General features: G+C 46.9%; 1 protein-coding gene across 2 annotated transcripts in view; it reads left to right on the top strand.

The window, feature by feature from the left end:
• HS6ST1 (heparan sulfate 6-O-sulfotransferase 1) overlaps nucleotides 1–22,597 on the top strand; it is a 253,600-nt gene that overhangs the window by 95,718 nt on the left and 135,285 nt on the right. For both annotated transcript variants that reach the window (XR_013602379.1, XM_078666075.1), the window contains exon 2: nucleotides 3,726–3,761. Coding sequence is in view for 1 of the 2 variants with exons in the window: in XM_078666075.1 (XP_078522201.1) it covers nucleotides 3,726–3,761 (36 nt within the window). In the remaining variant the exon portion in view is untranslated. The remainder of the gene's footprint in view (nucleotides 1–3,725; nucleotides 3,762–22,597) is intronic.

Genomic DNA, 22,597 nt, shown 5'->3' with positions numbered 1-22,597 from the left:
GCTTTTTTGAATGAAAGTAGTACTACGTAAACCTTGCATTTTCTTGAGTCCTTGGGCAGTAGAGACCAGCTTCTCCATCCAGAGGCATTCCTTCCTTTTCAGTATTGCTGCATTTTGTTTTTAGGTCTGTATCAAGGCGATCAAGTCATTGCAGGGGCGCCTATGCCAAAGATGACAGTGCCACGGAAGGTAACTAATATGGAGCAACTAAGAATGGTAAAAAGCATGGCTGTGCTTCCAAACAACAAAATTAGATTTAGATCAGTGGGTTATTTCACTTGCTCCAGAGATTTGTGTGTATTCAGTTGGTCACAACGTTGCCGTGTTACCTCTGTATTTCATCCTGCTGAGGTTTATATAGTGAATACGAGTGAGTTTGGGAATACCAATGACCATTATTGAACTCTTAATTCAGTGTGACACGGTGGTAATATAAATGATAAAAGCAATAACTGTTATTGTATTTCTCTGATTAAAGGGCCAGGCAGACCAGGAGGTTTGACTGGATGAGACCAACGACTGAGACCTGGGGTTACAGGTTCTATGATTGCTGCTGCAATGCAGGATACAGAGTAGGGTCCATGGTGGTAGATCAGGGTCCCTTAAAACGGCGTGCCAATGTACAGTTTAAATGTTGTGTGGGGTAAAAGATTTGATTTTTTATTTCTGTCTGACTTGACAGCGCGGGGTTCTCCAGAAATTGTGATCAACAGAAAAAGATCTTTAAAAAGCACAACTGAGAGATGGGCTCTACGAAACTGTTGATTTTCTTGAGTACAGATTTAGATTGGACAGAAGTATTGATCTTCCACTGAAAAGAGTGGTTATATTGCACGCTTTGCCTTGAGGAAAAGTGTATATTGACTACAGCAGGGCTGAGTTGTTTCCAATTCATTGATCAAGGCTATAAACTTGATCTGTTTATTATGAAACATTATACAAGTAGGTCTAGCTTTTTTTAATTGGGGAAAAGCACTTGTTAAAGCCAATAGACCTTTAATGATGGATTGCAATTACACTGTGTAAAAGCTTGTAGACCGGTACTTTGCTACATTGCATTTCACGGAGTACCATATTATGCAAGGAATTTGTTGTTAAATACCCCTTGTGACAAACCCTCTGAGTGGAAGAGTTGTAGTTTGAGAATCATTGTTAGGCCTTATTAGTAAGGGCGGTATGTTGTTCTGCCAACTGTAATTTTGTACATACTTGTAATTTTATGACACTGTACTAATAGTTGCCTTGTGGGAAAGTTTATGTGGAGTACAGTTGTTTTCGACGTCAAGCCAGTAATAAACGGTATAGGCCTGATTGGTTCATAGGAAAAAGTTGTCACCACCATAGGTATAATATTTCTATTATGATAATTTACAACTAGCCCAGTAGGCCTTATTTATTGTGAAAACCATATGTTAAATGTCAATAGACCTGTTAGAATGAATTGTTATTTACTGTGTTAAAACTTGTAGACCGGTATTGCGTCACAGAAATCTGCTAGAATCCATGTATTAGGCCAGGATTTGGCCCTGTCAAATCCTGCAGGTAGAATATGTGCATTTTGATAATCCCTGTTAACCCTCTGAGGAGGGGTTGAATATTGTTTCACCCTCTGTAATCTTGTGCATATTTAGAATTTGTCACTGTATGACTGAGGGGTTGCCAATGACAAATCCTTGATAAATGCTAATCAGGCCGCATTGGTTCATTGGCAAAATGTGATAATCACTTAGATTTGAAGATGTGCAACGTGACAATCCTTGTTAGACCCTTTTCTCGTAGGTTGTATATTGATCTATCATTTGTAATTTTTTATATATTTGTAATTTTTTAACTGTTTGCCTACTGGTTACCAGTTTGGTATTTTGTCTATGGAATCTCACAGATTAACTTAATAAACGAGTTTTGGTGTTAGCTTCTTTGGCAATACCTTGACGGTGGAGGATTTTCACTGTGAACATCTGTGTTGGGACCAGGGTTGTTTTTGGGCTGGGCCACTGTACTAAACTAGGTAACCACCTTGGAATGGTATAGCCTACAGTACACCGCTTTTTTACCTGTTTTTTACTATTCAAGTAAGTTTAATCTACTTAGAAGCATTATTTTGCCGCTTTAAATCAGTACAACAGTGATACAATATATTAACTAGCATTCAAAGATTCAAAGATTGCCCCCCAGTGCGATGTTTAGTGAGCCTGCTGGTGCTTTGTTTCCAGGCCCTCTGAACCTTGTGTTCGCTGCTTCTTGTGTAATACTTTGTATTAAGAGCGGAAGTTGTGGGCGTTTGTCCGCAATTCCACTTACGCTCAGAAGTTTTCGCTCACTTTTTAAGGACATTTTTTCTGCCCTCAGATGGCGATTTCCTCTCTAGCCAGTCTCATCACTCTAGAAGGACCTTTGGACTAAGTGGTCTCGTCCTTTTCCATTAAACCTGATAAAAAATGCACTAGAGTAGCAAAGTTTTAGTACTTGCCCCAAATGGCCGAATCGAACTTCGGCCAGCAGTGCCGGACTGGGAACAGCAACCAGCCCTGGCAGATTGCTGCTCGACTGGCCCTGGTAGTGGAGGGGGTGCTAGCTAGAAGCACCGCTCCCGCTTTCGTTACAGGGCACTGAAAACAGGCCCTCCGTGACAAAGCCGGCCCCCAGGGGCACAAAACCAGCCCCACCCCTCCAGCCCACCGGGGAAAGGCCTGGTGCCTGCTACCGCCAGTCCGGCCCTGACGGCCAGTCAGAGCAAAGTACGTCTATAAACTTATTTTGATTTTGCTAAGCTTTAAGTTGTGGTTCATCAGCTGTTGCGCACCAAAGGCTGCAAAGGCTCAGAGAGCTGCTGCAGCTATTAATTCCATGCAGTAGCCCCAAGTCCATGATCAGAAGTGTTTGCAGCTCTCCTAGTGATAAACCAATATGTATGTTGATAGCTGCTAATAGGTATTATTTTTCATAGTCTTCCTTCCAGTTTTGTCAGTATTTCAAGTGTGTGTGTAAATAAACCACTGTTTTTGTTTTGCGGACTGCATGTCGTATGTTGTGTTTGAAAACGCTAAGAACCCTACTTCATTACTTCCTGCATGGTTTAGTGAACATGGGGTCTGGCCTTATAATAACTATAATCTTGAAGTTATTTTACTGTAATAGGCAGCTTTAAGCCTTCATTACATTGACTGCTTTCATTCCCAGTTCAAATACACCCTGCACCCGCCCCCCCGCCCCCCCCCCCATACACAAGCACACACACCCCCACCCATATCACGGCTGGGAAAACCTAACAAAATGTTTGCAGGATAAAAAGACAGTATTCAAAGTTTTGTATCTTGGAACATAGAAAACATGCAGTGTTTACAATTTATCCCTGAATCCAATTTACCGAACTTTCAACGGAGCGGAAATGCAGCGTAGGAAAAAGTCTGAAACCTACAGTACCAATATTTCGATTGATAATATTGTTCCTCGGAGTTGTCATGGCCATTGTAACAAAGGCCCTGAACTGAGGCACCTAGCGAGTTCACCTTATTGGCCAATCAGATTTTGTCATGTGTTGTTGTTGATCAGTCTGATATTACAAATTGAGTTTAGTCTGCTCTGAGTAGCATTGATTTGGAAGTAAAGCCACAGTGGGCTAAAGCACCTCTGGCCAGAGTGTCTCTGGCAGCTAAAACCAGATGCTTCTATGCAGCTTTCTCCTGCCACTGTTAGCTCATACAATTTCTTATGTTTTGTTGCAGATTGGATGGCTGGAAAGATCTACTGTCCGTACGAAGGTAAGACTTGGTTCTTTACTTGTGCATGATATACACCATGTGGGTTCGGTTCTAGACTCCGCGGTAGCTGAGAGTGTACAGTGATGTGTTAGTTGAGCCGAGGGTGATGCCCATCTTTTAGACCAACTGAACCCCAATCCATACCCCACCCCACACCATGCCACAAAGAACCATTGACCATTCCACGCATGCCCAAACCTACTAACTTTAGGCCCCTTTCTAACCTGCCCATTCCTTACACCGACCTAGTACCCACCCATATGCTATGAACTCCTGCAAATCCACCATAACCCTCCCTATACCAATGACCCTCTGTTGATGGCCATACCCAACCCCTGCACAATATAAAACCTTCCAGGAACTACGTTTTGTGCTTTTACATATCCATTATGCCCATGTCGACTCCTGGTGGAGAACTTCATATGGTTTTTCCATCTCTTTTTAGATTGAGACTACTAGACAGTGCAACTATTTAGTTACGAAAGATAAATTGTGAGCTTACCTAGAACTGCCTGCAACCTGGCCATTGCATACCACTGGTTTGCTGTACTGTCACCCTCATGTGCCTGCTTCTTATTTGATGACTTGCCTTGTTCATCTTATGTGTGTGTCTTTCTCGTAGATCAATTCCAATTTACCTGTGTCCTTCCATTACTTACTTTTAAAAACATTTTTTCCTTTGCCCTAATCGCCCCACAGGAGTGCATGTTTGTTTCAGTTGTCTCCCTAGTGTACTTTTCTCTGCCTCTCTCCGTGCTCCATATGGCTCTCCCTCTTACCATTGTGTTTCTCCCCCGCTCGGCTCAGTGTTCTGCTTTTCCCTGTGGGCTTCTGCACCCTGCGTTTTCTCATCAGTTTGCTTTTCTCTGCTCCATCTGCGCCCTCTGTGTTGCTCCCCCCAACCACATGCTCTGTGTTGCCTCCCCACACATGCCACAGTGTTATTTTCAATCCCCCTGCCTTCCCCCCAAAAATGCCTTTAGCTTGTTTTTTTTGGTCTTTTTTTTGTTTACAGGTTCAACTCTGCTTAGTATACAAGAATAAAAAAAAAGCTCATACGTGGTGCACCCACCTACAAAATGAAGCAGGCGGCCATGTCATAGGCTTTTTAGGTCTCGCCTCTCAATGCGCATGCGCATTGAGCGAGACTATAGGCGCTTAAACAAGGTTTACCCAAGGGTTGCCTAGACTGGCGATTTGGTGCTGTGCCCGTGCGCTTTTAGGTCAATGCGCAAGCGCATTGACCTAAAATGCGCGTGCACAGCATCAAATCGCCATCTGTTCCCCAGCAGCACTCCTCCCACTCCTTTGAAGTGAAGCTTAGATTCACTTCAAAGGCCCCTGCCGCTCTCCCCGCTCCGCCCCCTGCTGCGGCCGTGTCGCACTTCTCCTCCCCCCTCCCCACATTAATGCCCTCCGTCTTGTTTGTTGCAGTCTGTCTTCCTTTTGTCTCTCCCTATCCCTCTTACTTCACCTTTTTCTCTCCCCTTCCCTCTGCTTCGCCATCTCTTCTTTCCCTCTCGATTCCCCGTGTTTCCTCCTTTCCCCCGCCTCACTCTCTTCACTATATGTCTCACTCCTTTCTTTCTCCCCTTTATATATTTTTTCCGTTCTCTACTTCTGTCTGTCCCTTACCTCTGAGTTGTCCGCTCTCCCCTTTCTCTCACCGCACACCCCTTCCCTCCCTCCACTCGTCTGTTCTCTCCCTGCCCCCTTGTTTTTTTTTCCTCGCACAAATGGGAAAAATGGCACCCATCTGTGAACCTGGCAACCCTGGGAGCTGCTTTCCTTCTTAGATGGCATCACGTCAGCAGCTATTCCGGGTCCCTGCCACTCCGGGTCCCAGTTCAGGCCTTTCTTTTGCACGTCATTGTTTTCGGGCAAATTGGTCCAATTCTCAAAAGGGTAGGGGGTGCGGGAGCACACTGCAGGTCAGCATTACATACCGCAAATCATTATGGCAGATGCAGTTCCTGTTAGATGTGTTTTAACATATGTGTTTGCACAGCCAATGCTTGATACATTCCTGGACATGTGTTTCTGAGTTATTTCGCTCCTTCAACAGAAAGTTGCAGTCGTATTGAGATCAATTACAGTTCCTTCTTCCACGTGTATCTGCTGCTGTACATTTAAATGTATATCAGTTCTCCTGCAAGAAGTGTTGTCTTCCATACTATGCTCTCCAGATGACACCATATCATCAGCGATTCCAGAGCTTTGCCCTGGGCTTGCCTTTACCTTTTAGGGTGCATTAGTACATCTGTTATAATTGAAATGAAACAGGACGACAACTCCCAGAATGCATTCGGCTGTTAAAAGGAAAGCTGAGCACTATTCTGTGTAGCTGGTATTGTGCTCTTACTTGTACTCACTCACCCTCACACCCTCTCTCAGCCTCACTCACCCTCACTCACCCTCACTCACCCTCACTCACCCTCACTCACCCTCACTCACCCTCACTCACCCTCACTCACCCTCACTCGCCCTCACTCGCCCTCACTCGCCCTCACTCACCCTCACTCACCCTCACTCACCCTCACTCACCCTCCCTCACCCTCACACACCCTCACTCACCCTCACTCACCCTCACTCACCCTCCCTCACCCTCACACACTCACCCTCACTCACTCACCCTCACCCTCACTCACCCTCACTCGCCCTCACTCGCCCTCACTCACCCTCACTCACCCTCACTCACCCTCCCTCACCCTCACACACCCTCACTCACCCTCACTCACCCTCACTCACCCTCACTCACCCTCCCTCACCCTCACACACTCACCCTCACTCACTCACCCTCACCCTCACTCACCCTCACTCACCCTCACTCACCCTCACTCACCCTCACTCACCCTCACTCACCCTCACTCACCCTCACTCACCCTCACTCACCCTCACTCACCCTCACTCACCCTCACTCACCCTCACTCACCCTCACTCACCCTCACTCACCCTCACTCACCCTCACTCACCCTCACTCACCCTCACTCACCCTCACTCACCCTCACTCACCCTCACTCACCCTCACTCACCCTCACTCACCCTCACTCACCCTCACTCACCCACTCTCACTCACTCACCCTCACTCACTCTCACTCACTCACCCTCACTCACTCACCCTCACTCACTCACCCTCACTCACTCACCCTCACTCACTCACCCTCACTCACTCACCCTCACTCACTCACCCTCACTCACTCACCCTCACTCACTCACCCTCACTCACTCACCCTCACTCACTCACCCTCACTCACTCACCCTCACTCACTCACCCTCACTCACTCACCCTCACTCACTCACCCTCACTCACTCACCCTCACTCACTCACCCTCACTCACTCACACTCACCCTCACTCACCCTCACTCACCCTCACTCACCCTCACTCACCCTCACTCACCCTCACCCTCACCCTCACCCTCACACCCCTCACCCCACTCAGTGCTACAACACATATTGTGTTACAATAGGTGTCACATTTGCGAAAGATAAAACTATTGGCATTGTAAATAACAAAGCTATTAATTTCGCTATTTTCAAAACAAGCACATAAATAAAAAATGTGTCCTTTACAATACCAATAGCTCAAACTTTCCTAATGCGAGACCTATTGCATTGCTGTGCTTCTCTCCCCTGCTGCACTCTCCTGCTCTCTAGAGATGTGGCCTAACGACCAGAGCTGCCATCTAAGTCACGTAAATACAAAACATGTTGCATTCCAAATGCTATAGGTGTCACATTCGCGAAAGTTATAACTATTGGCATTGTAAATGACAAAGCTATCAACTTAGCTATTTTAAAAACCAACAAATAAATAAAATATTTGTCATTTACAAGACCAATAGCTCCAACTTTTCTAATGCGAGACCTATTGCATTTCCAATGCTTGTTTTCTCTTCTTATTCTTCAGCCATGCTGCACAGCATCGCTAAAAACCACAAGCAAAGCTAGTAGGTCCCAAACGGTGAGATCTTTTGGCTTTGCTTTGACAGTGCTTGTTACCAAGATAATTACCTTCCTTCTTCCAACTCATTTCTGTTGCATTTTGTGCTTTGGCTGATTTACCCAAGGTGTCCTGTTGGGCTACCTCACCTCCCATCTGTGGTCACAGAGGCATGAGTTGGCCCAGAAATGTAGCTGGGCCCTGCAGAAGGCCAGCCATGCCCCTAGCCCAGCTACAGAGGCCTTTGCTTGTGGAGTGGCAGCAGAGCATACCACCCTGTGGTTTTCTGCATCATTTTCTGTGCCGGAGGAAACACTAGGCTATACTTTGTTATCAACCTGTAGGCGTCAGATCTGAAACCTACAACATCCATTCTTTTATTCTTCTGCGCTAGATCAACGGACTACTATTCTGTTGGCTTACAATAAAATTCTTCTTTTCAAGCACCTAGAGTAAACTCAGTTTGCAAATCGTGGTATCAAATTTGTCTCAGTAGGTGACAAATGCAGCACAAGGAGAGCCATAAAGGCGGCTTCTTTAAATATCTTCCGCGAGAGACCTATTCCTACCTGACGTGTTGGGTCCAGACATTATTCTCAGCCCCAATCATTGGCTGCTAGCTGCACTTGTGCTCAAAGAGGGCATTTGACCTCCGTGACTCCTCAGAACTAAGATTGTCGTCCTGTGATTGCAGCGCAGCTCACCAACGTAGTACAAACGCCTCCCAAACATTCCATAATGTAAATATGTTGATGAATATATATTCCTCAATAGTCTAATTAGTATTATAATTGTGCCTTCAGTCTGTTTTTGTGTTCAAATGCACCTTTCACTATGCGTTCTACCTACACAATTTTATCCCTTTGCCACCCAGATCGACTGCGCCCTGTTGTACTGTTGTTCTGTTGCTATGTATAACCGCATTGCTTGTTGAAATCTTCAGATCCTTTTATGTAAATAAATAAATAAATACAAATACATTAATCTGAGGTTTCCCAGAAAGGTAACAAATGCCAGCAGGAAGAGATCATATCTCAATGTATAAGCTTTCGAGCCCAGTGGTCACTAAGACTGTCTGAACATTGCTTTGTTTTGGCATTGCTTCATACTTTGGGTCCAGCGGCTCTCTAACGTAACCTTCGGTACCATGTTAGCGCTGTATAAAACACCTAAACAAACAGTGTGTCATTTTTGTTTGTCGCACAACATCCAGTAATTAGTGCGACTCTCTGGGAAAGGAGAGCGGCTTCCTACTAGTTACTGGGTGTGTGAGTTCCTGTTTGGACGAATTCCACCTTACTGTGTAATTAAACGCGGCCAAGACTGATGTAATGGTTCTCAGCCTTATAAAACAGCTTTGAAAAAATCCTTTTCCGCGTCCTCATTTTCACCTCTCCTTTTCGTCTCTCTGCCTCACCTTCTTTTATCCCCCCCCCCCTCAGACTTCTCTCCTCGTTTTCAGAATCCAATGCCACTCACCACTATGAGGAACGTAGTGTCCATTGTGCGACAACTAGAAGGGTGCAAAACCTCCAGTTTTCTGTGTTGGCAAGAAAACTAGCACAAACACGGACTAGAGAAAGCCCGGCCCATTGGGTGCCATTCTCCCACAGTGCTGCTGGTCACTCAGTACCTTTGCTGAAAGAAGGCGTTTCAGGTGACCTTGGGCCTCTTGATACCAATTAATTTCAGAAAAATTCCCAGGGATGCAAAGATCTTCTGAAGTCCTGAGGGCTCTACATCCTTGACTAGAATGGGAGCCCATTGGATCCTTTAACGTCTTTAAGAGGGGATAGAACCTTTGCATCAATAATGCCTTTTTCAGAGAAGTCGTGAAATACGGGATAGCGAGGCCCTTGGGGAAGGGATTGGCAACCATTGAAGTAGGCCAGTGTGCAAGTGTCTTGGTGTGCTAATATCATGGAATAGTCAGATCTGATAAGATGGGGATAATGTCTGAAATGCTGAGGGTACAACTGGATATGGTGGAAAGATGGTAATTGAGCAGGTATTGCCCAGCATGGATGGCTTCTGGGTTTTTTTCTCCTCCGAAGCGAGGAGCAAATATGCACTGCATCTCTTTGTAAATATGTTCTGAGGCACCATTGTCTACAGCTACTGAGCATGCACACCGGTCTGCAAAACAATGGCTGCTGAACATGGCCATGAGCTCAATGTAGTTCCGAGAATAGTAGTTTCACGATTAGCCATACCTATGTATTAAAAGCTCAGTTTCCCCTAATTTTGACCAACTCCCCTTGTGTTCTGCCCCCTGGTAGTTGTGATGGTTTGAGAGATTTGTCTTGCCACCAAGTGCTATGCTCTTAATTTCTTTGTCTTTCCTCACTCCTTCCTTGAACCGTCTTCCCTTTCTGTCACTGTATCAGTGAGCCCAGCACTCCGCCATTCCCATCAAATGCAATGTTTTGCCATTAATTAGTCTTCAGGTGAGCCAGAGGATAACAAAGTGAGAATGTACCCTCCAGGCTGTCACCCTCCAGACAGAACTATTCATAGCGTAGGGAGATGCATTAAACCAGCAGCAAACTTGCTTAAGTGTCAAAGCTTACAGATTTTTCAGTACACGCTGCATTTTTTCCTCAAAACTGCACATTAACTTCATGAGCATTCTGCATGAAATGTGTGTGGCACAGTAGTGTTTATTTCAGGCATCACTATGATTCCAGTTTTCCTGAGCAAGAGGTCATCAGACGCCAGAGCCAAAATATATTTGGTATTATCAATGAGGCTGGTTGCTGGAGTCACATGACATCTAAATTTCATTAGGATGGTCGAGAAAGCGTGACAACTTCTGGAGTCCCTGGTTCTTTGGGAAATCACTGCAGTGGCTGCATAGAGTAGGGCCCAATGCAAGAGCCAGGACCACTTGCGACATCAAGAGCATGGCTGGAGGGGGAGGAGCCTAGCTCGCGACCGAGATGGCCGCGCTTTAGCTCGGCTCCGTTCGCCTGCCTGGGTTTTCACATTTATCCTGCTGTAATCCTGCCCCGGGAAGCCCTGTTTGCTGTGTGGTAGTGCTACGACGCCTTGCAGGCACTTACCTCTTGTTCCGGTTATCCTGGCTGCTGTGGATCCGGTGCAGTGCCCCCGATTGTATTGGGGTGTCGGAGGCGGACTGGCCTGGATCTTCTTGCCGGCTCCCGGGCCGGACGGAGCCTGCGGATCTACCCTCCGGGGCGCGGAGGAGGTGGTCGGAAGGCCGTTGTTCGTGTGGGCCGGAGGTCCTTCCTGGCCGATTCCCGTGGGGAGGAGGCCTATGGTGGAGGCGCTGCCTTCCGTTGTCGGAGCTCCTCATGTGTCCGGCTTGCTCTCCCTTTGTTCTCCGGTCCGGCCATTTTGATTTTGCCGCCCGGACTCGGAGAACGGGTCCGGCGGCATTGGGTGACCGGCGAGTCCCTCTCTTCTGGTGGCCCCCCTTCCTGCCCGGGGTGCTCTGTTGCCGGTCGGCGGGACGTTGTTTGCCTTGCTGCCGCCCCGGCGGAGGTTTACAGCCGCGCTGCCTTGTTGGACTCTCAAAATGGCGACCGACCCCGGGTGTCTTGACCGGGCCTGGGCGAGCGCTGAAGGCCCGCGGCATGGCCCGGGTGCCGGATACTGTAAAGGTTTTCCTACACTTAAGGAGGTACTGGACACCCTGCTCTCCTGGCGGCTCTGTGTGACCGCGCCTGTCCTAGCTTCGGAGATGGTTCCTCACGGCGGGCCTCCGGGGCCCCCACGGCCGGATGTGATTGTACCGCCGAGGGGTGCGGCTGGAATTATCCTGGCGGAATTGGCCCCGGCTCCGACCGCGTCTGCTGATCTACGGAACTTGATGGCGCCTCCTCCTCCTGCGCTACCTTCTTTTTCTCAGGCCCGGGAGCTGGACTTTGCTTGGCCTGGCCTTCATGACTCTCCCGCTTCCTTTCGGTCGCTGCTGCCCGGCGATGTCTCCTGTGCTGGCCCAGATGGGTCGGTTTTTCTGGACATATCCTTGGACTTGTGCCCGCATCGTTTGCTACACTTCGTGACTTTCCTGGATCTTCCGTGTTCCACTTTACGTGCCTTTTCCGGACTGCCGTTGGATCTTCCTGCTGTCTGTCTCCTGTTCTTCGTAGCCTGGTCCTCGCTGGATCGGACCGTTTCCACTTTGGACAAACAAGGACAGGGCTGATGTATACTGGCATCTGTGTGCGGTAGTCTTGCACTGGTTTGGATGGTCAACCTGTCCCGGTATGGTTCTGTGTGACTGACTGGTGCTCCTGGACTTTAACTCGATGTTCCTTGGCTTCCCGGGGACTTGGCTCCTTGACTCAGGCGGGTGGCTGGGTGCGTTTACTCCTGTCTCCCGGCCCTCCCCCGTGTATGTCTGTGTGTGTTTCCCATCCCTCGTTTCCTTCTCTTCCCTTCCCATTTTTGTCTTTTGTTTCCGACTTAACTTTGCTCCGCTATATTTCGGGTTCTATTTAGGGCGACAGGCACGCTGCGGGGGGGTAGGCCGTAGCCTTCTGCAGGGGTGCAGGGTGGGCTTTAGGGGTGGGTTGGGGGGGTCTGTCCGTTTTGGGGGGTCTTTTTCCTCCCTTATTTCCTCTTTTTCTGTTCTATGGCTCTTGTGTGTTCACTTTTTTCGGGACTCCGTCTCCTCCTGTATCCCCCTGGGGAGTTTCTGTGACTTTCGTATTCCGGTGTGTATCTGATTGTGGCTCGCTGGGTAATTCGGTATCGATTTTTTGCTACGTCGCTTGCCGGACTCTATTATCCTGCTTTCACTCCTGGGGGTGCGTGGTTTGGTGGGAGTCCCTTCTTTCGTTCCCCTTTTTCCCTCTCCCCTTTTTCCTCCTTTATGGGGGTCCTTTTATTTCTGTTGGGGTGCGTATCGTATTGTCTTTTATTATGTGGGCCTTTTTGATTATGTCTCCTCAATTTGGGTGGGGGCGGCGACGGGTAGGTGCGGTTTGATTGATGCCATTGTCGTTTCTTTATATTCCGATTATGTTTATACTCTTTGATATCTATGTTTGTATGGCCTCTTTTGTCATTCTGTGATCATAAGATGGCGGCTTGCCGCGGCCCCTCCCTGGTTGGTTTTTTTCACGGCCCATGGTTCTTCTGTTCCCCCGCCCCGCATTAGAAAATTAACCTTTTATTGTTCTGTTCTTGCGGATTGCTCGATGCCTTTTGTTGTTTCTCCTGTGCTCCGGGTGACATATCCTGTAGAGACTTTGTTTTTCGTTTATTTCGTTATCTACCATGTGGTGGCCAGCCCTCGTGGGTTGTAGGCCCGTATTTGTGAGCTTTCTTTGTACAATAAAGGTTTTCCAAAAAAAAAAAAAAAAAAAGAGCATGGCTGCTCTTGCTAACCTTATGCTTTAGCAGATGTCAATAAATTGACTCCCTGCCAGAGGAACGTGCAGTTTAGGACGGCTCCAAGAAGGCCACCTTTCATCTCGCGGGCAGAACTAAAATGGCTACTTGCTGAAACCTGGGATATTACTAAGCAAGCCACCTGTCCTAGACTTGGCTCCGTGGAACATCTATAGATTTGCTGCTTGAAAGAAACTGGGGACATCTGAAACTGAAGTGCCCGCCCCCTCTCCCTGGTTTCTCGGGGTCACTACTAAGGTCACCTGCAGGACAATTGCGTTCCACAGCACATCACTAACATGGTTTGTGCTGGAGCCCAGAGCTCCATCGAAGATCATTAGAACGGCAGCCTGCTAGAGCTAGGGATTCTATAGGGCATTGTCAAGACATTTACATGTCGAAGTCCAGAGATGGGTGTGGGGTCCTTGGAAATAGTTACGGTGGCTGCCTCCTGGACCCAAGGGTCATTTTGACCATTGCTAAGATGGCAGCCTGCCAGAGTTTAGGTGTAGCTGAGATATCAGATTTCATATTGGAAAAAGTGAGCATGTGGTAAATCTCGAAACGGAGTAAAAAATTTGCAAGACCTCTTCCGAAGTACTAAATCTGACACCCTAGGATTAGCCTTATTCTAGGTTCCTAATGCACTTCTGATGACGACGGACAAGTCTTGTTGCTGGCACAGAATTTCAGTGATGATGAAAGGTATGGTGGGGATCCCACTGTGCCAAAGGTGAGACGTTTGTACTTCCTCCCTACTAACTAAATATACTGGAGGACATGTGTTCTGGTGATTCTGAGGTAAATGACCTTTGACGGTAGCTTAATCCTCTTGTATTGTTAACTGTGAGCGAAATCAAGTAATGGTGTGCTGCTTAAGGACTATGAAATGAAATGAAATGAGATTTGTAAAGCGCGGACTAAGCCCAAGGGCATCAAGGCGCTATATAAATAGTGTGTATGCATATTTGCAGTATTCTTGTTGCAGCTTAGGCTTCTTCTATCCCTAAATGACAAGAGTCCTCTGTATGTGGACCATGTGCTCACTGCACCTCACAGGCTAGATCTTCCGTCACAAAAGCATCTGGGGTTGCTTATTCTATGTAGGGAGAGACACAGCTGCCCTGGCCAGCCAGCTCCTTGTGAAGTGGGGTGGTTGGCTGGTTAGTGGGGGAGAGGTTGGACAGTCTGATTAATATAGTTAGTCCTGTTTTCTTATAGTGCTGCTGAATAAAATACTGAGATGAAGACGCGGTTCTGAGAGGCAGCCCAGTAACATAGATTCCCATTGCAGTGTTGACTTCCGGTATGCCACTTATGTGCCAGGCACACTGCGAGAAGAGGTTTTGTGTTCATGTGGGGAGAGGGGGTGCCTTCACCCTCCTGGAGGAGAACAGCAGGTGTTGGAGTGGTGTTGAGTGGACTGAAGAGAGCTCTTCTGCTGTGCTTTTTGACGTTTTTGTTCTTTTTCTTACGTTCAGGAAAGAGGTTTGTAAAACTGATTTTTTTTTCCTTTACCACCTAGCCTTCCTGAATACTGTAAGGTGAATGGTGCATCATCTGCCTCCTTCTTGTGGCCACTCTAGCATTTGCATTATGCTGTGGATCTTCTTGGGCCACACTCCGTGTGCTCTATGAACTCTAGTTCTTGGGGCCACTACCACTGAAAGATGGAAACGGATTACAAATCCCAGATCATCACATGTGTGCTAAAATAGAAGTTGCCTTAACTGAGCAACTAATTTTAGCAGTGAATTAGGCCATGGTTTTGCTACGGGCGAATCTGCAAATCTGCCTCAAGACCTGGCTCTTCCAGACGAAACAGGCCTGATCTCCCCCCACACTCAGGCTGCTCCTTTTCAGTGTCTGCATACCCTCACAGGTGATTAGCCCGCTCTACAAATTTGCTTAACATAACATTGCAGTCTCTGTGATTTATTAGATGTGGGATACTCTAAGAGTTGAAGAAATGACTTTTTCAGAATGATGAGAATAAGAGTTTCTCTAAAACTGGGAACCCCATCATTGTACACACCGTTCAACATAGAACTCACCTGTTAATCAAAACTTGGATCATTGTGCTTTCGTTGGACACATATGCAGGCTTTAATCATCGGACCATAGACTACCAGGTTCCAAGGCAGTCTTTCTGGTTTCCCAGCACACAACCCTCTGGACGACATTTTCATTCAAGACACTATTTTATTGGCCTACTTACGCCCTAGAACCTCTCAATGGGCATCTCTCACCTTTAGACCTTTTTATGGTCATTACACACCCTTTTGGGCCCCCCCATTGATGGCCATAACCCAACCCTAGATCATTTCTGTGACCATCATCCATTCCTAAACTCTATTGGCCATCTCTCATCCTTGAATCATAATTTTTTTAGCTTTCTCCAATCCATAGATCCTCCCTATGAACTCCCATCCGAGACCCTCTCTGCTGCCATTTTCCATTGCTAGACCTCTCTATGGCTGTCGCCCATTTCTAGAGACCCCGGTACTCCAATACCTATACCCTTTCTATTGCGGTCTCCCTACACTATACCACCTAATGAGGTTCTTAAATACGATACCGGACATTCGACATTCCCTGAGTGAGCTAATATATGAGGTCATAAACAGTGCATGCCTGGGTGCAAGTTATAGTTTGTTTGCTAAACTATAAATGGCGAATTTCACAGGTTTTTTTTAAACATTAGTTCTTAGATATCTAATTCCAAGACTTAACTGTAACTTCACTTTAACCTTTGTTTTATTCCTGTCAATTTATGTGCTTTTTCAAAAAATCATATTCCAAGTCGAGCACATGCCCATCCCCCTTGTGAAACCTGCAGCCAACTCCCCTTGTGCGCATGCCCTTCTGCCGTGCACAGTGATGGGTTGGCCCGGCCAGGCCTGGCCATGCTTCCATTTCCCCCTTGGGTCCTCAAGTATGTCCCCCAGAAGCCCCACTACCCCTCTCTTCCCCTGCACATGGGTGTGTACATCGGGGTGTTGGTTGCATGGCCTGGCCTCCAACTAGGCTCTGCACCTAACTCGATCTCCCTCCTCCCCAAGATCTCTACTTCAACAGACCTTCTAATTTCCTGCCTGTTCATGAATTGCTTGCTCTAAGTAGCCTTTGGCTTTCCCCTTGTAGCTTAAGCATATTTTCCTATGTTTCTTTGGTCACTTGTTGAAGTAATTGAAGGTACTCTTCAACTACCCCGTCTGCTGATAGGCTGTAGTGTAGATGTACAGCCCTTTCTACTAAAACACGCTTATTTGTTAATGTTTAGCCTCTCCTCAGTGAACCTTTTGCGCCCTCTTGTTCTGGCACACTCTAAGTGAAAATGCCTCCTTCCATACCGGGCCAGTATCTAATTCATAATTATCAGCATATGACCCATAACTTATCAGTACTCCATGACGGTTCAACTATCAGCCATCTTTTTGCACTCCCTAAAGCATGCCCATACTTGCGTACGCAAAAGAAACAATTGATGGACGGAATGCTGGCCAAGGCAAACATTCACCCCCAGTCACAAGGATCTGGGTTGAATCCATAATTCTTTTGCTCACCACACCACCCCAGTTTGGACCCAGCGATATGCAAATCAGTCTTGACACTCTTCCTTGTGTACCGGAAACAAGCATCCTGGGACCGGTTTTAGGTCATTACCCTTCATCAGCCAGGCTTGCTTGAATCCAGTGGTGTAGTGCGCACGGGACCCGCGTCTGGGCATACCCTTCCCACTTAGGGCGACATATGCAAAAGAATCAATTGATGGACGGAATGCTGGCCAATGCAAACATTAACCCCCAGTCACAAGGATCTGGGTTAAATCCATCATTCTGTTGCTCACCACACCACCCCAGTTTGGACCCAGCCATATGCAAATCAGTCTTGACCCTGTTCCTTGTGGGAACAGTCCAGCCCAAACTGCCAAGCCAGTTCCTCCCTGGACCGGAAACAAGCATTCTGGGACCGGTTTCAGGGCATCACCCTTCATCAGCCAGGCTACCTTGAATGGGGTGGCATGGTGAGCAAAAGAACGATGGATTTAACCCAGATCTCTTGACTGGGGGTGAATGTATGATTTAGTCAGCATTCTCTCCATCATTTGTTTGCGTAGCACTTTTCACCCTTCGTGGGATGGGTATGCCCAGACGTGGGTCCCTTGCTCACTGTGCCACAGGATTCAAGCTTGCCTGGCTGATGAAGGGTAATACTCAGAAACTGGTCCCAGGATGCTTGTTTCCGGTCCACGGAGGACCTGGCTTGGCAGTTCGGTCAGGACTGTTCCCATGGGGCACAGGGTCATGACTGATTTGCATATGGCTGGGTCCAAACTGGGGTGGCATGGTAAGCAAAAGAACGATGGATTTAACCCTGATCTCTTGACTGGGGGGTGAATGTATGATTTATTCAGCATTCCGTCCATCATTTGTTTGCGTATACCACTTAGCAACCCTCAACGCATACACATATTTGCATACATCACTGTCATTCTCAACGCATGCACATATTTGACCGGCGCTCATCACCTAAGTTCTTCGGGATGTGCTTCGATTTCCCACCCTCACACAATAATCCACATAGGCGTGTGAAGGAACGAGGAACTCCCATGAGTACTAACTGACAGGGGTCGGGAAACCAACACCTGCTGTGTGGCAGTTATCCATCTTTCTACGCGCACATTTATTTTTCATTTGCTCAGTTCTTCTACATTTTCTTATCAATTTGAACACTGGGCGTGTATGAAAACTAAAATGTTATATCAGCGGGCACACATGGAGAAACCATGCATTTTTTGCCCTCTACTGCTACATTTATTTCCCAGTGGAAGTGCTGAATATGAAGTTGACATCCATCTGTCCGTACCTTCTTCTCTATTGGGGGAGTGGGTGTGTGATCTGTGTAACTCTTAAGTTCCATATTGAGTATATGTGTGTCTGAGAGTCTGAGATCTTTTGTTATGCTTTCTGGGCATAGTTGCGTTTGTTCCTTTGCCTGTATATGCACTTATTTGTATGATCGAAGTCCATATGTGTGTACCAGAAAAAGTTAAACCGATTGGCTTTGTCATTGCTCATTCTCTTTCGTAATTAGTTTCGGTCTCCTTCACTACTCGCTTCCTACTACACATAAGATCTCTCATATTTTGCAAGCCATTATTTTTCTACTATTTATCCTTTTATCTTCTGCAAACTGGTTTATCTCTGCTCTTCTTTTAGTGTTCTTACTGCCCAGGACTTGTGCCAATTTAAGGTGTCAATAGACCGCTACATTTCGCTCTACCAAATCAAACCACAAGAGGGTACTATGAAAGGGGGAAGCCAAATATTAAAATTAAAAATGTTCCTATCTCAAACCTGCCCCATCTCACATAGTGATAGGTTTCCACTGGCAGTCCTGCATTAATAGTCGATAAAATAGCTTATCTCCTGTCCTGTCCCAAGATGTGTAGGTTTCTACACACACACACGTGTGTGTGTGTGTGTGTGTGTGTGTGTGTGTGTGTGTGTGTGAGAGATCATAAGCAGTGCACTGTCGGGGCGTAAGTTAGCTCGGGTAACTATAACTGCTGAATTTCTAGGTTTATTTATTTATTTTATAGAGCGCGAACCAAACCCGTGAGGGTATCAGAGCGCTATACAGGATTAAGGGGTAGTATACAAGCGTAGGGACGGGGGGATAAATTGGGACAGGTAGGGGGTGCATTATACAAGAAAAGCACACTGCACGTTTAAAGTCCAGGTTACATGATATAAAAATTAATACAAGTCGATACAAAATACAAGAAGGTATGCAGTCTCAAGTCTAGGTACGATGTCCAGGAGTGCAGAAAAGGTATCCTCCGTCTAAGCCAGGAATATTGCCGAGTTGGGTAAGTCCGAGCCTAACTATCTAACTGTAGGTCCCTGTAACCTTTGTTTTTTCTGTGGAAAAAAAATATATACATATTACTCGTTTGTTCATTTCAAACACTGACTGTACCTTCCCTTGTCCTGCATCCAGTCCTACAGTTACTAGTTCTCGATTATCTACGCTTTGTAATGCCTTTCTGTCATCCTTCTGCACAGCAGTATCTCTTCCCTTTTAGTCTGAAGCCTGTGAACTGAATGCAAAGACAGTGAGGACATGCCGAAGGCTTACCTAGATATTCTCTTTGCCCAATCCTTACGATTGGCTTTGTATTTTGTCACTTTCTTTTGATTGCTTTCTTTTCCCTGCTTTTGATTTAGCTCATCAAGCTTACGTTCGTCACTCCCATGGAGCATAGCCTTTTTACCATCTCTCTGATTGGCTTCTTCAATGCTTCCACCGATGTCCGCATTTCGTGAACTAGATTTTTCGATTTTGTGAAGCAGTTATGAGAGAGTGTTCTCTAGATGTCTTCTTTGTGTCCTTCTCTACCAACCCTCAGCACACCAAATTGTTTCTTCTCCTGTGTTCTCTCCCCTGCGCTCCCTGTTGCCTGTGTCCTCCCCCTGCCTATTGATTTGTTCACCTCCTACTTTAGATGTGTTTCTATTCCACATTCATTTTCTTGCTGGTGTGCTGTTTTCCTCACTTTCCTACCATTGCCGCTGTTGCCTATTGTATGCTCACCCTCTTTTTTCCCCATTGGTGGCATTATTATTGTCCCCCCACTCATTCTCCCTCCTCTGCAGATGTTGCTTAGCGTTGCCGACCCTCCCTCTGTTCCCTCTGTTGCCCCATTGCTTTTTTCCCACCCACCCACCCTTCCTCCATTGCTGCTGTTTTTGTTCCCCACCGACCTCCCTCCTTGCTGCAGTTGCTTTTCCCCATCCAACCTCCCTCCAATGTCACTGTTGCTCTTTCTGCACCCACCTGCCCTCCATTGCCGGTGTTGCTTACTGTCCGCCCTCCCCCCTCCGCCACTGTTTTTTGCCAACCCAACCTCCCTCCATTGCCACCATTGCTTTTTGTCTGTCTACACTTTGTTCCCTCTGTAGCCGCTATTGCTTTTTCCATGCTGATCCTTCCACCATTTCAGCAGTTACTTTTTTCCCACCCACTCTCCCTCCTTTGCTGCTGTTGCTTAATTTCTGCCCTTTCTCCGCTTCCCCCAAGTCAGCTGTTTTATTTTTCCTCTCTCACCCTCCACATTTTCGAAGTTCTTTAGTGTCACCCTTCCTCCCCTCCACATTTTCGAAGTTCTTTAGTGTTAACCCCCCTCCTCCATTGCCACTTACTGTTGTGTTGCTGGTTAGTGGCTACCCACCCTTCCCCAGTTGCTACTTGGTGCCCGCCCACCCTTCCTCAGTTGCTGCTTGGTGCCCATCCACCCTTCCCCTGTTGCTGCTTATTGACCAGCCACCCACCCCTGTTGCTGTTTGATGACCGGCCACCCTCCCTTCTTTTCCGCTTTGTGCCTACCCACCTTCTTCCATTCAAGCTTAGTGCCTTCACTTCCACACTCCCTCCATTGATTTTCCCACCCATCCTCCGTCAATTGCTTTTCTTGTTTAGTGCACGCCCACCCTCCATTATCCTGTTGCTTCCCCCTGACCACCCTCCATTGCCGCTTTCCCCCCAATTCTGCTTACTGTAATACCCACTCACCTTCCATTGCCATTTTTCCTTTTCCCCTGCTTTCATGTTTTTTTTAAACCCATTGTCGAGAATTGGGTTTGCCAGAGCTTGTTTCAACTCTTGTTCCATGGGCTTACCTAGAAGTAAATTGCCCAAGTTTAAACTAGCAGATCACTCACTTAGTTCTTGAAGGGCCTGTTTCATCACCCCAAGATAATTTTATGTTTATCCCCCTTCCCTTTCACCACCCTCTACTGTACGTTTACGACCCAAATGTCAATCTTTCTCCCTTATCCTTGAATGAGTGAATGAATGAATGAGCAGGATTTATCAAGCACACCAGCTGCTGCAGAAGGAGCGTCCCAGCGCTGGGCCGTAGCAAGAAAGCAAGAGATGAGAATCCCGATCATATCTTTTAAAAGAGATTTTATACTAATATGTCCAGGGAGAGAATTCCATAGGCTTGGTGCTAAAAAAGTGAAAGCGTGGCCTCCTGCTCTTGATTTATTGATCTTGGGAATGCATAACAAATTTTGGTTAGCAGATCAAAGGTGTCTGCGGGGATGATATCTTTTCATCTTGTTGCAAACGTATACCGGGCCCATCCATTGATTTGCCCTCAACGTGATCATGAGAGTTTTGAATCCTTATTCTTTGGCTAATATTTAACCTCTTCTATGCTCATGACGAGCTGAGCTCGTCATGAGCCACGGCGCTCCGGTGCTCATGAGGAGCTCAGCTCGTCATGAGCCGTGGAACGCTCGCATGCGGGGATAATTCCCCTGCTGTGCTGAGCGTTCCACGGCAGGTAATGCACCTGTGACGAGCTGAGCTTGTCATGAGCACAGGAGCGCCGTGCCTCATGAGCATGCGGGTGCCGTGCGCGCCCCCCTCTGCCGCCCAGCACAGCAGGAAAATAACCCCCGCAGCGTAGGGGTTAACCAGTAGAGGGTTTTCAGGCCCTACTGTATTGATTGACGTTTTGAAATGTTCAGAACCAGTCTGGCTGCTGCAGTCTGTACCCGCTGAAGTCTGTTAATCCTTTCTTAAGGAGCCCTAAGAAGCACCACGTTTGCATAATCCAGTCTTGATGTGATTATTGTGTGCGTGATGATTTTACAGGTGTGTTCAGGAAAAATGTAAATGTCTTAAAGATTTCAGGAGGGAAAAACAGACTCCTGCGTTAGTTTTTACATGTGGCTTATACAATAGTGCAGTCTCTGTTTTTACCCCTAGATTTTTTGCAGTGCTCGTGGGTACCGGGGTTGGCCTAATTTAGTGGACCACCGACTGGTCTGACTGAATAAAGAGGATGTGCCAAATACTGGGACCTCCGATATTTCGGAGTTCAAGCAGACTCAACTTTTGTGCATCCGCTCTGCTACTGCTGATAGGCAGCCCTGGAAGTTGTCTGTGATAGAGTCCTCTAGGTGGTTGAAGGCATACATCAACTGAGTGTCATCTGCATAGAACACCACGTTTAAACCCCAAGATTTTAAGATGGAAGAGAGGGGTCCATATGGATGTTAAAAAGAATGGGGCTGGGGGCTGATCTAAGCAGTATTCCGCAGTTGGCCGGTCTATAGCCAGAGTTAAAAGGGGGTAGATGTATTGCTTGCTTTCTGTTGGAGAGGAAAGATTTTAGCCATTTCCATGCGGTGCCGACTATGCCAGCGTTTTCCAGCCGTTGTAGTAGAATGTTGTGCAACAACCGTATCGAAAGCATCAGATAGATCAAGATAAACAACTGTAGAATTTGTGTCTACGTCAAGTCGGTTAATATAAATCAGTCACTTCTAAGAGTGCCAACTCTGTGCAGAAGCCAGAACGGAAACCAGATTGTGGGAGATGTAAAATGTTAGTTTCCTCAATGTATGTGGTAATCCGGCACCGACCAGAGACTCTAAAATCTTCCCCAAAACCGAGAGAAGAGAAAGGTCTGTACTTAACTAGCAGTGATGGGTCCAGGTTTGGTATTTATGAGAG

The sequence above is a fragment of the Lissotriton helveticus genome, chromosome 11 (assembly GCF_964261635.1).
Source record: "Lissotriton helveticus chromosome 11, aLisHel1.1, whole genome shotgun sequence".
Taxonomy (NCBI): Eukaryota; Metazoa; Chordata; class Amphibia; order Caudata; family Salamandridae; genus Lissotriton; species Lissotriton helveticus.
The sequence above is the reverse complement of the archived record's forward strand: the minus strand, read 5'-3'. Positions and strand labels throughout refer to the sequence as shown.